The sequence below is a fragment of the Eptatretus burgeri genome, chromosome 20, assembly GCF_056783735.1.
Source record: "Eptatretus burgeri isolate ZD-2024b chromosome 20, Ebu_testis_v1, whole genome shotgun sequence".
Classification (NCBI taxonomy): domain Eukaryota; kingdom Metazoa; phylum Chordata; class Myxini; order Myxiniformes; family Myxinidae; genus Eptatretus; species Eptatretus burgeri.
This window is the reverse complement of record NC_140980.1, coordinates 2,406,250-2,419,319: the sequence shown is the minus strand read 5'-3', so window position 1 is coordinate 2,419,319 and position 13,070 is coordinate 2,406,250. Positions and strand designations below refer to the sequence as shown.

Below are 13,070 nucleotides of genomic sequence, written 5' to 3'. Positions count from 1 at the left end.
TCTCTCTCTCTCTCTCTCTCTCTCTCTCTCTCTCTCTCTCTCTCTCTCTCTCTCTCTCTCTCTCTCTCACTCTCTCTCTCCCTCTCTCTCTCGCATTCTTAGCATTTAAATAACCATTGTAAGTAAATCTTGATTTTTTACGGCAATGTCAAATCGAGACCCCCTCCTTTCTTTGCCTCCCAAGCAAGTGAATTGAAAGTTCAACACAGACGGAATGAGAAATTTGAAACCAACATTAAATACAACGAACATTTGAAGCAGGAATTTCATACATTTCCCGTTTACTTTGCTTCCATAGCCCATTGAACTCGGCAAGGTCAATGTGCCCTTCTTTAATCTACATGGTTCACTGCCTGTGAGATTTTTTTGAATCTCCATGAGATGACAAAGGAGATTTCCAGCTTAACAATTACATTACAAACAATTACATGCCAGCTTAACGTCATCTCCATGATGCATTACCCCCTGCTCTCACGGTTCCACAATGGTTTTTAGATCCTCAGACTGGTTCTTCGATCTTTAAACGACACGAATCGTTGAATTCTGGAATAAGCTAACGAAATGTGTTTCTCTCTCTCTCTCATTGTGCTCGGTGGATGTGAAGGGGATTATTTTACCAGTGTTAAAGGATGACATCATACTCCCATCTTGTTTCAGACGGAGAGTCTCTTGTCAATCACTTCCAAGTGCACGGAGTTGAGGAATCTCAACCTCGGATTCTGTTCTAACGTACGTGCACCTCTTTGTTCCACCGCAGAGGTGTTTTACAGTCAAACAATAGTCCCTTATGATTGCGAAGACAAACTGATTTACTTCCCGCTTGGGATGAGTTCATCTGATTTGTTGATATTTTGTTTCCTCATCACATAAATATAAACACAGTCGATGTGTGGTTGTGATTAAACATGTTAAAATTTAAATTTTTTGGTTGCTGACCCCACCCCAGGGGGCATGGTGAAAAATGATTGTGTTCTTGTACATGGGTCATTCCATGTCAAATCATCAAAGAATCTGCCGTCATCTCTCAGATTTTTGTAAAACTTTGGGAACCAATTGGGACCCATGAAAAATGGCATGAACTCAAATATTTTTGCTAACAGCGTCTTAATTAGTGAGATACAGACTAACGAACTTTGGACCAATTAGCACGACGTTGCAAATTCAAATGGCCATATCTCTAAAAGTATAACACCCGGAGAGCTGGTTTTGGTGTAATTTTAAAGGTATTTTCATGCCCTATGAATTTGTCTGGGCAACATTTTCCTACCTCCAACCACAAAAAAGTTATCACAAAATATAAACTTCAATCGTGAATCCCCAGAAAATGTATCCTTCAAATTTCCTCAAATTCATCCCAGAGGTACCTTATGATGTCAAGAAGCTTCCACATAAGTTTTGTGATGGGCACTCCAATAGTTTCTGAGATATGAGCAATAATGTACATGTACGTATGGCATATAGGTTCGAAAATCAGCATTTGTAATGTATTATATAATCAATAAGTGAGTTCAAGTACACAGTGTTCACGAACCTGACTTCGGCTTTCAATTTCCTCTTCAATGCAGCAACAGCAGCACTTGTTTCTTCCCCTCAGGCCCAGTTGAAAATGAAAGTATATGATACTTCAAAGCAGTTGATGGTCGTTCCCTGTGTTCCCTGTCATGGCTTGGTTAGAATGATTGTATAATACATTACAAATGCTGATTTTCGAACCTATATGCCATACGTACATGTACATTATTGCTCATATCTCAGAAACTATTGGAGTGCCCATCACAAAACTTATGTGGAAGCTTCTTGACATCATAAGGTACCTCTGGGATGAATTTGAGGAAATTTGAAGGATACATTTTTTGGGGATTCACGATTGAAGTTTATATTTTGTGATAACTTTTTTGTGGTTGGAGGTAGGAAAATGTTGCCCAGACAAATTCATAGGGCATGAAAATACCTTTAAAATGACACCTAAACCAGCTCTCTAGGTGTTATACTTTTAGAGATATGGCCATTTGAATTCGCGACGTCATGCTAATTAGTCCAAAGTTCGTTCGTCTGTATCTCACTAATTAAGAGGCTGTTTGCAAAAATATTTGAGTTCTTGCCGTTTTTCATGGGTCCCAATTGGTTCCCAAAGTTTTACAAAAATCTGAGAGATGACGGCAGATTCTTTAATGATTTGACATGGAATGACCCACATTCTTGTCATGTGGTGATCACAACTACCAAGTTTGGTGAATTTCTGCCCATCTGTTTAGGAGGAGATAGTTCGACGGACGGCTCCTGCCTGAAATAAGAAAGGAGACGATGACTGTATGTTTGTCGGACACTGCCGCTGCTGACATCTTTGTTGGAGATTTGTTTGAGTTTGAACGTCCCATGTGTTATGGGATTCGCAGAAGCATTTCCTTCCCCTGCAGCAATGGGTGTCACGATGCATGTTCCTCCTCTTTCCAACCTCAGGTGAAACATCCCAACATGGTCTTACTCACTCTGTCCTCAAACTGCCAACAGCTTCGCTCGCTCGATATGTGGAGATCCCGTTGGCTGACGGAGGTCGGATTGGCACACCTGACATCCCGTTGTAAGGATATCGAGGTACATGGCCTTACAGAAACACGGACACAATGCTTGAAAGTTTCTGTTATTGAATAAGGAGAAAGTGGTATATTTGGGACAAAGAAAATTCGAGTTTCACATGAAATGATGAAGATCGTTCATTATCACATCAAATATAATTTGTATCACAAGGTGACTGAAGTTGAAAGCTTTTGAAGTTTTTTTTTTCTCCATTGAAATATGAACAATGTTGTCTGTTTTCACCTTATCTCGTAAAGAATGTACATATTCTGTGCAGCACCTGCAGCAATGGCAAGTTGTGTTTCAAAATGATATTCGTCGCATTTACTTACAATATTGGGCCTTGCGACACACCTCCGACCGTGAGCTTTGCTGGCGTACTCAGGTGGCCATTGTCTCATTTGGAGCCTGCTTGTTGAGGTTCGCTGCATCGCCTACGGACTCGACTGGTGTCCAAACGACCATGGGTGCCCATCAAGTTGACCAATTCACTCCTCTCACCCCTCCCTCTCAAAGCAACCATCACACTCTTCCCCCTCTAATCTCCCCCCTCACCCTTCTCTCTCTAATCTCCCCGCTCACTCCCTCTTCTTAAATTTGCCCCTCCACTCACATCCACAAAGCTGCCTTCTTCCCCTGCCCTCTCTCCTCCATCTCATCACTCGACCTCCTCAAATCCTCAACTTCCTTCTCCCCCCTCTCTTATCACTCCCTACTTTACCTCAACCCAGCACCACAGAGCCTTTTCTCCTCCTCATCCAGCCCCCTCCTCAAGCTCTTCTGCAAATCCCCACACTTTCAACAACTCTCCTTACCCCCCTCCCCCCTTCTCCTCCTTTGTCCTACTCCCCCCTCCCCTCCCTCTTCATTAACAGTGTGGAGCTCAAATATCTGGGGCCTTCACTCAAACCTGACAGATCTTTCCATCCAAGTTGCCACTGCCAAACCAGACATAATCTGCCAAACAGAAACTTTCCTCCGTAAAGATGTCTCTGACTCCCAAGTATCTTTCTCTGGTTACTCCCTTCTCCGGTATGACAGACCTGAGCCTCATCCTGGTGAAAGAGTTGCTCTTTTCATCAAAGAATCCATTCCTCACTCTCCATGCACTGCCCTCTATCCCCCACACCCCCATGAATACCTCTGACTATGGCTTCCCCTCCACTCCCACCTCATGTTTTATGTGTACTGCACCATCCACCAAACAGTGATGACTCCATTTACACCTCACTATCCGAAAACATGGACCAACTTATATCTTCTCATCCGAACTCTCTTTTCCTCATATGTGGTGACTTCAATTGTCATCATTCCAGTTGGCTGGGTGTGGGTACCTCTCTTACCTGTCATGGCACTTTCGCAAAAAATTACTGCGACTCATTGGGACTGACTCAATCGGTCAACTTCCCGACCCCGATCTCAACCAAAGGTACTCCATCTCTTCTGGATCTGATTTTGACAAATTTCCCTGAAAATATCTGCTGTTCTTCCTCCGTTCCAATCCATTCTTCTGACCACGTGCTTTTCAAATTGGACATCTCTCTGGCTGTTATCAGAGAACCAACTCAGAACCGTTTCTCTGGCATTTCTCTCAGGCGAACTGGCAGGGTCTCCAAGCAGTCATCAAACTTCCAGACTGGTCTCCCATCGCTACTTTCTCCAACTTCAACTCGTCCTGGGAATTCTTTCAAAGAAACTTGCTATCCCTCATGCACAGATTTAGCCCTTCTTCCTTCCGATTTAGATTTAGTCCCAGTTTTCCGACCCTTCCTTCCGCCCTTGGTTCACTGAAGCTTGTGGCGAGACAGTTGTCCTGAAACAACTTGCCTTTGCCTCATGGAAGGCTAACCAACTGAGGGTAATCTCAGTTCCTTCCATAAATCTCGGAACAAGTGTGTGTCACCCCTCAGGAGAGCCAGAAAACAACATCTTTCTCATCTCAAGGGTGAACTCTCAAACCTCTCTCCCTCCTCCAAATCGTGGTGGTATCGAATCAAAACTGTTTCTGGTGTATGTTCCCTCTCCATCCCCTCCCTTACCTCAAATGGCGGCACTGCTGACACCATGCGTGAGAAGGCTGAATGCCTAAACTTGGTGTTTGCATCGAAATCCTGTGTCCGAAACCCATCGCTTTCTGTTCCCACCTTGCCCAGTTGCACCGACCTGCCCCTGGACTCTGTGTCATTTTCTCCTGACAAGGTGGAGAGTTTACTGTCAAACCTCGACATAGATTCTGCAACCGGACCAGACGGCATCAGCCCATGTGTCCTAAAAACCTGCTCATCTGCTCTTGCTCACCCTCTCTCTCTTCGATTCACCCTCTCATTTGCTCAAGGCCATCTGCCATCTGCTTGGAAATCAGCAAACATGCATAAAAAAGTGCAAAAATAGATCCCTGCAACTGCAGACCAATCAGCCTTCTCCCAATCATCAACAAGGTCATGGAATCCATCATTGCTTCAGACATTGAATCTTTCCTCTTCTCCAATGGCTTGATTTCCGATCATCAATTTGGTTTCACACCAAGTCACTCTACCCTGGATATGCTGCTTCTGCTCTCCCAACAATGGATGGAGGTCCTCAATGCCGGACATGAAATCAGAGCCATATCCCGAGACATATCACATGCTTTTGTCACGGTCTGGCACGCTATCCTGCTCACCAAACTCCCTTTCTATGGTATCCAAGGCCATCTTCACTCATGGCTCGCAGACTTCCTCTCCTGTTTCAGCCAACAGGTGGCCCTAAGTAGAGTTCTCTCATCTCCTCTTCCTGTCCAGGCTGGAGTTCCTCAAGCTAGCGTTCTGGGCCCTGTTCTTTTTCTGCTTGTCATCAATGATCTCTCAGATTCTCTGGGAAATCCTCTTTTTATCTTTGCTGTTGACACCACCCTATGTCGTACCATCTGTCATCCCTCAGATCGGCCGTTTGGACCCCCCACCCCATATACTTTCTCAATAATCCTCTGGAAGAAGTCCTTTCATTCAAGCTTCTGGGTCTCACTATCTGCTATAATCTTTCCTGGGAAAGCCACATTTCTCCTCCAAAGCCTCCAAAGCCGGTCGCCGACTCGGGATCCTCCATCGTTCAAAGTCCTTCCTCGACCCACCTGAGCTCCGGACTGCATACATAGCTTTTTTCAGCAGCCTGATGGAGTACTGCTCTCCTCTCTGCTCTAGGATCATTGCTATCTCCCGCGCTGAGGCTGAGTCTTTGGGCCTATCACTCACTATCTCACCGCAGGCAGGTCGGTGGTCTTTCTGTCATCTCCCGTTTCCTCTCCGGTCTCGCCACCCCCCCCCCCCCCGCTCTATCTGCAGGTCTGTTTGGCAGCCATATTTAACACAAAATCACACCTTATCTGATCAATGCAAGACTTTCTATTTGTGATCGACTTCCCAATTTGAGGCGAGTTTAAAGTTATGATGTCAAAGGTCACCTGGTCAGTCAGTCATTTTAAATTGAAAAAATCAAATCCTTAAACAATCTTCTTCTCCGAAACCGCCTTACAGATTGACGCGAAACTTCATATATATTTTTGCTCCCACGGGTACTGAGACACCGGCTTGTTACTCAGGGGCATTCATCCCGGGTTGTCCTCGGAAGAGCCGGACCTTGGATTAATTAACTCACAATTAACGTTGTGGTACAGTGGGTTGTTTTAGAACCAGGAACGCCACCCAGTTAACCATGAGTTCCAGTGTCAGGTCAGGTCAGGTATGGGAGCATGTGCCAGAACAGCTTGTCGCTGCGTCCACTTTCCACCAGTACTCCAGGGGCCTCCGTCTGGCCATCCCCCCAGGCAGATGCCAGGCGCATCCCGATCTCCTTGAGGTGCCGGTCAATCTGCTGCAACCACGAGGCACGTGGTCGGTCCATTGGCCTCCTCCACTCACGAGACTCCTTCGCTGAGAGAATCTGGTGAGCAGGATCAGCGTCAGGAAAACGAGCCACATGTCCATACAGCCACAACTGACGCTCATGGACCATGCAGGAAACAAATCTCATCCGAGTCTCTCTCAGCAACCGCTCGTTGGACAGTAAATCCGACCAGCGATAGCCAAAGATTCTCCGAAGAGACCTGGTACCAAAGGAATTAAGTCTCCATCTCAGATCCTTGGTCAGAGTCCAAGTCTCACATCCATAGAGCAAGACTGGAAGCACCAAGGATCTGAAGACTCAGACTTTCGTCCTCCCGCACAGGTACCGGCAGCGCCACACCCCATGATCCAGTGAATCCATGACTACCCAGGCCCGACCCAGACGTCTATTGACCTCTGACTCACAGCCAGCAGAGACATGAATATCACTGCCAAGGTCAGTGAATCTCTCCACGACCTCAACATCCTCACCACAAACAGACACAGACAGGACAGCAGCATCCAAGATGTCACCGAAAGCCTGGATCTTAGTTTTGACCCAAGAAACCCGTAATCCCAGCGGCTCCGACTCCTCATTCAGCACCTCGAGGGCCCTCAAAAGGATATCTAAAGTCTCCGCAAAGATGACTGCATCATCTGCGAAATCAAGGTCCGAGATCTTGACATTTCCCAAACGATGCATCACAGTTTGATCTCTCCGACATCCTCCCTAGAATCCAGTCCATACAAGTGCTGAAAAGTGTTGGAGCCAGTACACACCCCTGACGAACTCCAGTAACAACTGGAAATAAGTCAGAGATGGTACTATCACATCTCACAGCACTCTCAGTACCAGAGTGGAGTTCAGACATCAGATCGATCAGTTTTGGTGGCACCCCACGAAGACAAAGAATCCTCCAGAGGGAATCCCGATTCACTGAATCGAACGCTTTGCAGAGATCAACATCTGCTGCAAGCAGCCCCTGCCGAAACTCTCGTCTGCGTTCGGTGAGGACCCGAACAGCAAGGATACGGTCAATCGTTGACCTCTTTGGTGTAAAGCCTGACTGCTCTGGACGCTGGTGCTCAAGCAGATGGTGGCGAACCCTATCAAGAATTATCCGAGCAAAGATCTTACCCGGCACTGAGAGCAGCGTCACCCCTCGGTAGTAGTTGCAGTCTTGGCGATCACCCTTCCCTTTCCAGAGAGGGACAACAAGGCCCCTCTACCAATCAGTTGGGATGATGCCTGTGTTCCAGGCAGAGTACAGAACTGCATGCAACGACACGAGTACAGCTTTTCCACCAGCCTTGAGAAGTTCAGAATGGATGCCACAGATCCCAGGAGCTTTACCCCGTTTCAACCGGTTCACCGCAACCCGTTTCCACAAGCGAAGGTGGACCACAGTTGATTCGAGGGTCAGCAATAGGGATTGTAACACCCTTGACCTCCAACTCGACAGCTGGGGGATCAGCCTGGTACAACCGCTCAAAATAACGGGCCCAGCAGGCCTTCACTTCAGACTCCTCTGTCAAGAGCCTACCACTCTCTGCTCTAACTGCAGTGCTCCGAGGGATGGGCTTGGATGAACGCAATGCGCAAATTCCCCTGTAAGCGGGACGAGAATCACCTGTCCACAGGTGATGCTCTTCCCCCTCACAGATTCCTCGCACATCGGCCTCCTTGTCCACCCTCAGTGCACGTACAGTTTTATGCCTCAGCTCCCTCAACAGCTCAGATGGTACCATTCCTCGGATTTAAGGTGCAGCTTTGGAGTTGCTACAACAAGCCGGTGGTCAGTATTGAGGAACTGAGCACTCCGGTCGACCCTGCAGTTCTGGATCATCCCCCAACGACCGTCAACGAGGACATGGTCAATCTCCTTTGCCACACCGCCAGCGTTGGAATACCAAGTCCAGCGATGAGCTTGTGGGCACTGAAACCATGAACCAGCCACCCTAAGTCCATGACTTCTTGCAAAGTCAAGGAACTTAGTGCTATTCTGGTTCATAGTTCCTGACCCATGGGGACTAACACATGTCTCATAACCATCCCTATCAGTTCCAGTCGATGCGTTGAAATCCCCCAAGACTAGAAGTGTATCTCGTCTGGGGCACTGATCAACCACAGACGCCAGAGTGGCGTAAAATGTGTCCTTCACGGTGAGATCACTCGCCTCAGTCAGAACAAAAACAGAGACCAGGGAAATGACACCGAAGGAGTGACGAATCCTTCGTCTCATAATATGCTCGTTGACCGGTGTTACCTCAATTATCATTGGTGTCAACTTATTGGACTCAGCTACAGCAACTCCTTGGGTATGGTAACCATCAGAGCGACCAGACCAATAGTAGGTGTAACCACCCACCATTATCTCGCCGCAATCCGGTCTCCGAACCTCAGAGAGAGCTGCAATACCGATGTCCAAACGCTTGAGCTCAGATGATAACAGAGACAGGTGATCATCCTCTCTTCGGGATAGAACATTCCAGGCACCCACCCGAAGGGACCGCCTCAGGTTAACCCAAGGAGACCGCCCTCTGGTGGACGACACTTCAGCACCACTCCGACACACTCTCCCGCAATCTGACCAGGGATGTTACCCCGTAGTTTCCCTCCGATCATCAAAGATTGGGGGTCCCGAAGGCTTTGCCCCAATCCCGTCATCCGGTGAGCTGCCCTGCGAAGGGAAGCTGCACAGGAGGTACTCCCACTGAGTGAGTTTTCAGATTTATTTTTGCGTTTTTGTGTTTTGCGAAATGAAGGGTTTTACAGTGGCCAGAGTGCAAATCCTGCCACCAACCTCCAAATAAAAAGAAACCAAATTGCAGGAGGACGTCCGCAGACACAGTTGGGCACTAGATATGGATGGCCATTGGCTCACAAGGAGCTCCTCAACCCTTTGACAGGTTTTGTTTTCTATCCTGCTGGGTGTCCAGATCCAAACACCCTCCTCACCAAAAAACCTCACAAAAAAAAACTGGTGGGAGAAACGGTTTAGTCGCCGACAAGCCGACCATGGAACAGGTTCGTACAGGTTTACATGATACCTGTAGCAGGTCACAGATCTAACGTGACCTGACTTCCAGTGTCCACCGTCGAATTATGCCGTTTCACTCGAGGTCACCTGGTTACCTGAGCGGGGAGCGCACCCTCAGCAAAGCACCAATGTTATCTCGATTAGATTTTAATTTGGGCGGCCGAGCGTTTTAACCGCTGGTGCCTGCTGACTATTTTTCGTCAAATCTGTGGGAATTACCTCCCAGTCTGTCGAGGTTCGGACAATGCCAGACCAATGGAAGGAAAATACAAACACGGACAGGTTTGTCTTCGACTTCTTGCTCGCTTCTCTTCTCGTTATTTGCGCGCTTACACCCGCTTCTTGCTCGCTTCTCGCGCTTACTTCTCGGCTCGCAGAGTCCGCCCCAAGCTCACCCCGCCCCACTTGTGTACGGTTACCATGACGACCCGTGCACTCTCAAAAAAGGCGGGTGTTGGCCCTCGCGAAAGAAATGTGTGTGAACGTGTCTGTCTTAAAGAAAAAAGCTTCCCATAAGAGAGGGGATCTATTATTTACCCTTCTCAACGCATCACATTTAAAATCCCATTCGACGTGGGGATTTGGCTTATCTGAACATGCACTTTCGGAAATAACTGTCTGAGGACCTGGATGTGTGGATGCATCATTCATCAGACCAGATTCTGAAATCCGTAACAATATGATCGACGAACAATGAGAGTTAAGGTTTGAGAGCAAAAAACGTCTGAGGTCACGTGTTGGTGCAGCGATATTGGATTGAAGTTAAAAGGTTTAAAAATCTTCTTCTGTGAAACCACTGAACCAACTGATGCAAAACTTTAGATGCATCATTGAGTCCCGGCGACATGATAAAAGTTTGATAAGTAAAATGTGATCGGTCAAGTGGTTTCAGAGAAAATGATTTTGAAACTTTTTCCTTCAATCCAATATCTCTGACAAACCATGTGACCTTTGATGTCATTGTAATCGCACCTTTTTCCACATGGGTCGTGGATATATTTAAAGTTTTGCTTCAATGAGTAAAGTGGTTCCAGACAAATACATTTTTAAACGTTTTCCTTCCATCAAATATGGCCAGCAAACCTCTGAACTATGACGTCATACTGATCAAACTTCATTCCTCATGTGAGCGTCCACGTAGAAAGGACTGCTCGCAGTTATGAGTGGCAGTTCTTGGGACAAACTCACCATGAGAAATATAGTTTGATAAAATAGGAGAGCATAGTCAGCGCAACGGGCGGAGTGGGACGGCATCCTCATCGGAACAGGCGGCGTAGGATGGCATCGTAGTTGGCACGAGCTTCATCCGGTACCCGGCACAACTACTCTCATTGTTGTTGTTGTTACGGCCTGGGGTTCGGGGCTCACCACGAGAGGAAGCATTCGAGTTTCTCCCCAACACCCGGTCCTGAGGCCACCGACCACAGGTAACTCCGTGATCCAATGGGCTGTAGTTCTTACACAGCCGTAGCCGCTTGATTTAGACTGCAGGCTTTGCAGGTTTATGCTTCTCTGTTTCCGCGATACATTTCTGTTGGTACGGCAACCGAACTAGAGACCACACCCTCGGCACCACACCTGGTGGTCTGCTGAGCGGGACAGGTATGTGCAGCACCCGCTAATCGAGCAAATCAAGTGGGGTACAACTTCCCATTAAACTATACTTGTCCACAAATATCAACAAATAATTATTTTTTTACACACACAAAAGTAATCATTTAACAGCGTAACATTTTCATTACCTCCGCTACCGAAGGTGAATGAAGGTGATGTTTTCATCCCTGTCGGTCTGTCTGTCTGTTTGTTTGTTTCTTTGTGAACAAAATATCTCAAAAAGTTGTGTCCTGAATTCGGACGAAATTTGGTGGAGAGCTTGGATATGTGACACACGACAAAAAGATTAGATTTTGGTGAAGATCCACATCCGGTTCTGGATCCGAGAAGTTTTTGAGTGATTCTTCACCATTGAGAGATCTGGACTGAAGCGACATGTAGCAGGATATCTCCAAAAGTTACGGACGGATTCGGACAAAACTTGGTGGATGAGTTGGGTGGTTGACAAAAACAAGCCGATTAAATTTTAGTTCACGTCTGAATTCATATCCGGCCTATCAGTGGGATACAAGACGTAAACTGATCAGCCTGGCAGAGGTACGCTCTCTTCCGAGTGCCCTTCTGGATTACACAGCATTTATCTTGTGACTTTCAACAACCAACTCTCCTCCTCTCATCACACCTCCTTCCCTCCCCTTTCCTCATCGTTTTAAATCCCCTTTCTTCCTTCCATTTTTTCGATAACTTGGAATACTGAATGGTTTTGTTGGGCTTGTTATTTTGTCAATTATATTTTTGGGGAAACACTTGAGTGGCTTTAATACCTCTCCAATTGTACAATCGGGGACTTGAATTAATGGGAATTAAATAACCGCACACAATACTTATGTTGATTTAATTGTTCCACACAGGACCTGGACCTTGGTTGCTGTATGAATGTGCGGGCAGGCGGTGGTGCTCTCAGTGAGATGGTGCGAGAGCTGCCCAGACTGCGCCGACTGGTGTTAACGACTAACCTCTCCGTCAGCGACACTGACCTCGAATCACTCGCCAATCACTGCCCTTTACTGGAGAAACTGGACATACTGGGTATGGTAATTGAGGAGATTATGGGAATTGATGGGGATGGATCCAAGAGGGTCACAAAGGTTGCTCGATGTGGAAGGAAAATAAAAATTGCAAGTAGAAACGAGAATGGCACTTGGTGGTGTGTGTAACCTCCTCCAGGCGGAACAGTTTACGTTTTGTCGTCCACTGACAGGCTGGATCTTCATTGGGACCTGAACCAAAATCTTATCGGCTTGTTCTTGTCACCTAGACAACTCATCCACCAAATTTCATCCGAATCCGTCCATATAACGTTTTGAGATATCGGTTTTCACCCCCGATCTCTCAATGGTGAAGAACCACTCAAAAAAATTCTCGTATCCGGTTCCAGATCTTCACCAAAATTGAATCATTTAGTCCTTATCGTCCTTATTTTGTCCTTATATCTGTGTGCGTGTGGCAGGCGCTTCACAAGTGACCCCTGGAGGGATTTTTCACCTGCTTGATACCTGTCGGCATATGCGCTTCCTTGACGTTTCCTTCTGCTTCCCAGTGGATGAGGAGATGGCTGTCCAACTAGAACATCGCTTTCCACACGTCTACATCAAGTATACCGGCTACCAGTGAGGTCACATGACCTGCTCAGAGCCGCACACACCTGAGGAGCACTCTGATCCGTGCATGAGAAACCGATTGTATCATGTCGGTGATGATCGTCCAAATGCTGAACTTCATTAGAACCAAAGCTACAAGTGTCGAGTTATCATCACGTTTATCAAATGTGACGTTTTATGAATTTTTTTTGTTGATGAGAAATCAACTGAAAGGATTCCTTTTATTGATCAATATAATCCATCAAACGTTCAAAATGATAAATGTGCCAATAGATGTTACCAAACTCATGACACCCTTTTTGGAGTGTTCTTCTTTCACCTTTCACCCCCCTGCAGATGAAGCAAAACATGACAAAAACATGAAGTCAACAGAATTA

General features: G+C 46.6%; 1 protein-coding gene across 1 annotated transcript; it reads left to right on the top strand.

Moving 5' to 3' along the window:
- Positions 1–663: 663 nt before the first annotated feature.
- On the top strand, positions 664–13,030 carry LOC147008312 (F-box/LRR-repeat protein 4-like). Its single transcript, XM_085865110.1, has 4 exons — positions 664–729; positions 2,461–2,595; positions 11,944–12,121; positions 12,543–13,030. Exons 2-4 carry the CDS (start codon positions 2,476–2,478, stop codon positions 12,704–12,706), a joined length of 462 nt encoding a protein of 153 aa, XP_085721236.1. The 5' UTR covers positions 664–729; positions 2,461–2,475; the 3' UTR covers positions 12,707–13,030.
- The last annotated feature ends 40 nt before the right edge of the window (positions 13,031–13,070 follow it).

What these genes read in the sequence shown, in the direction of transcription:
- LOC147008312 (XM_085865110.1), top strand. Translation starts at nt 2,476, where the DNA reads ATGGTCTTACTCACTCTGTCCTCAAACTGCCAACAGCTTCGCTCGCTC. An exon ending in CCCGTTGTAAGGATATCGAG is followed by an intron (nt 2,596 to 11,943) that starts GTACATGGCCTT and finishes TGTTCCACACAG; the next exon opens with GACCTGGACCTTGGTTGCTG. An exon ending in GGAGAAACTGGACATACTGG is followed by an intron (nt 12,122 to 12,542) that starts GTATGGTAATTG and finishes TGCGTGTGGCAG; the next exon opens with GCGCTTCACAAGTGACCCCT.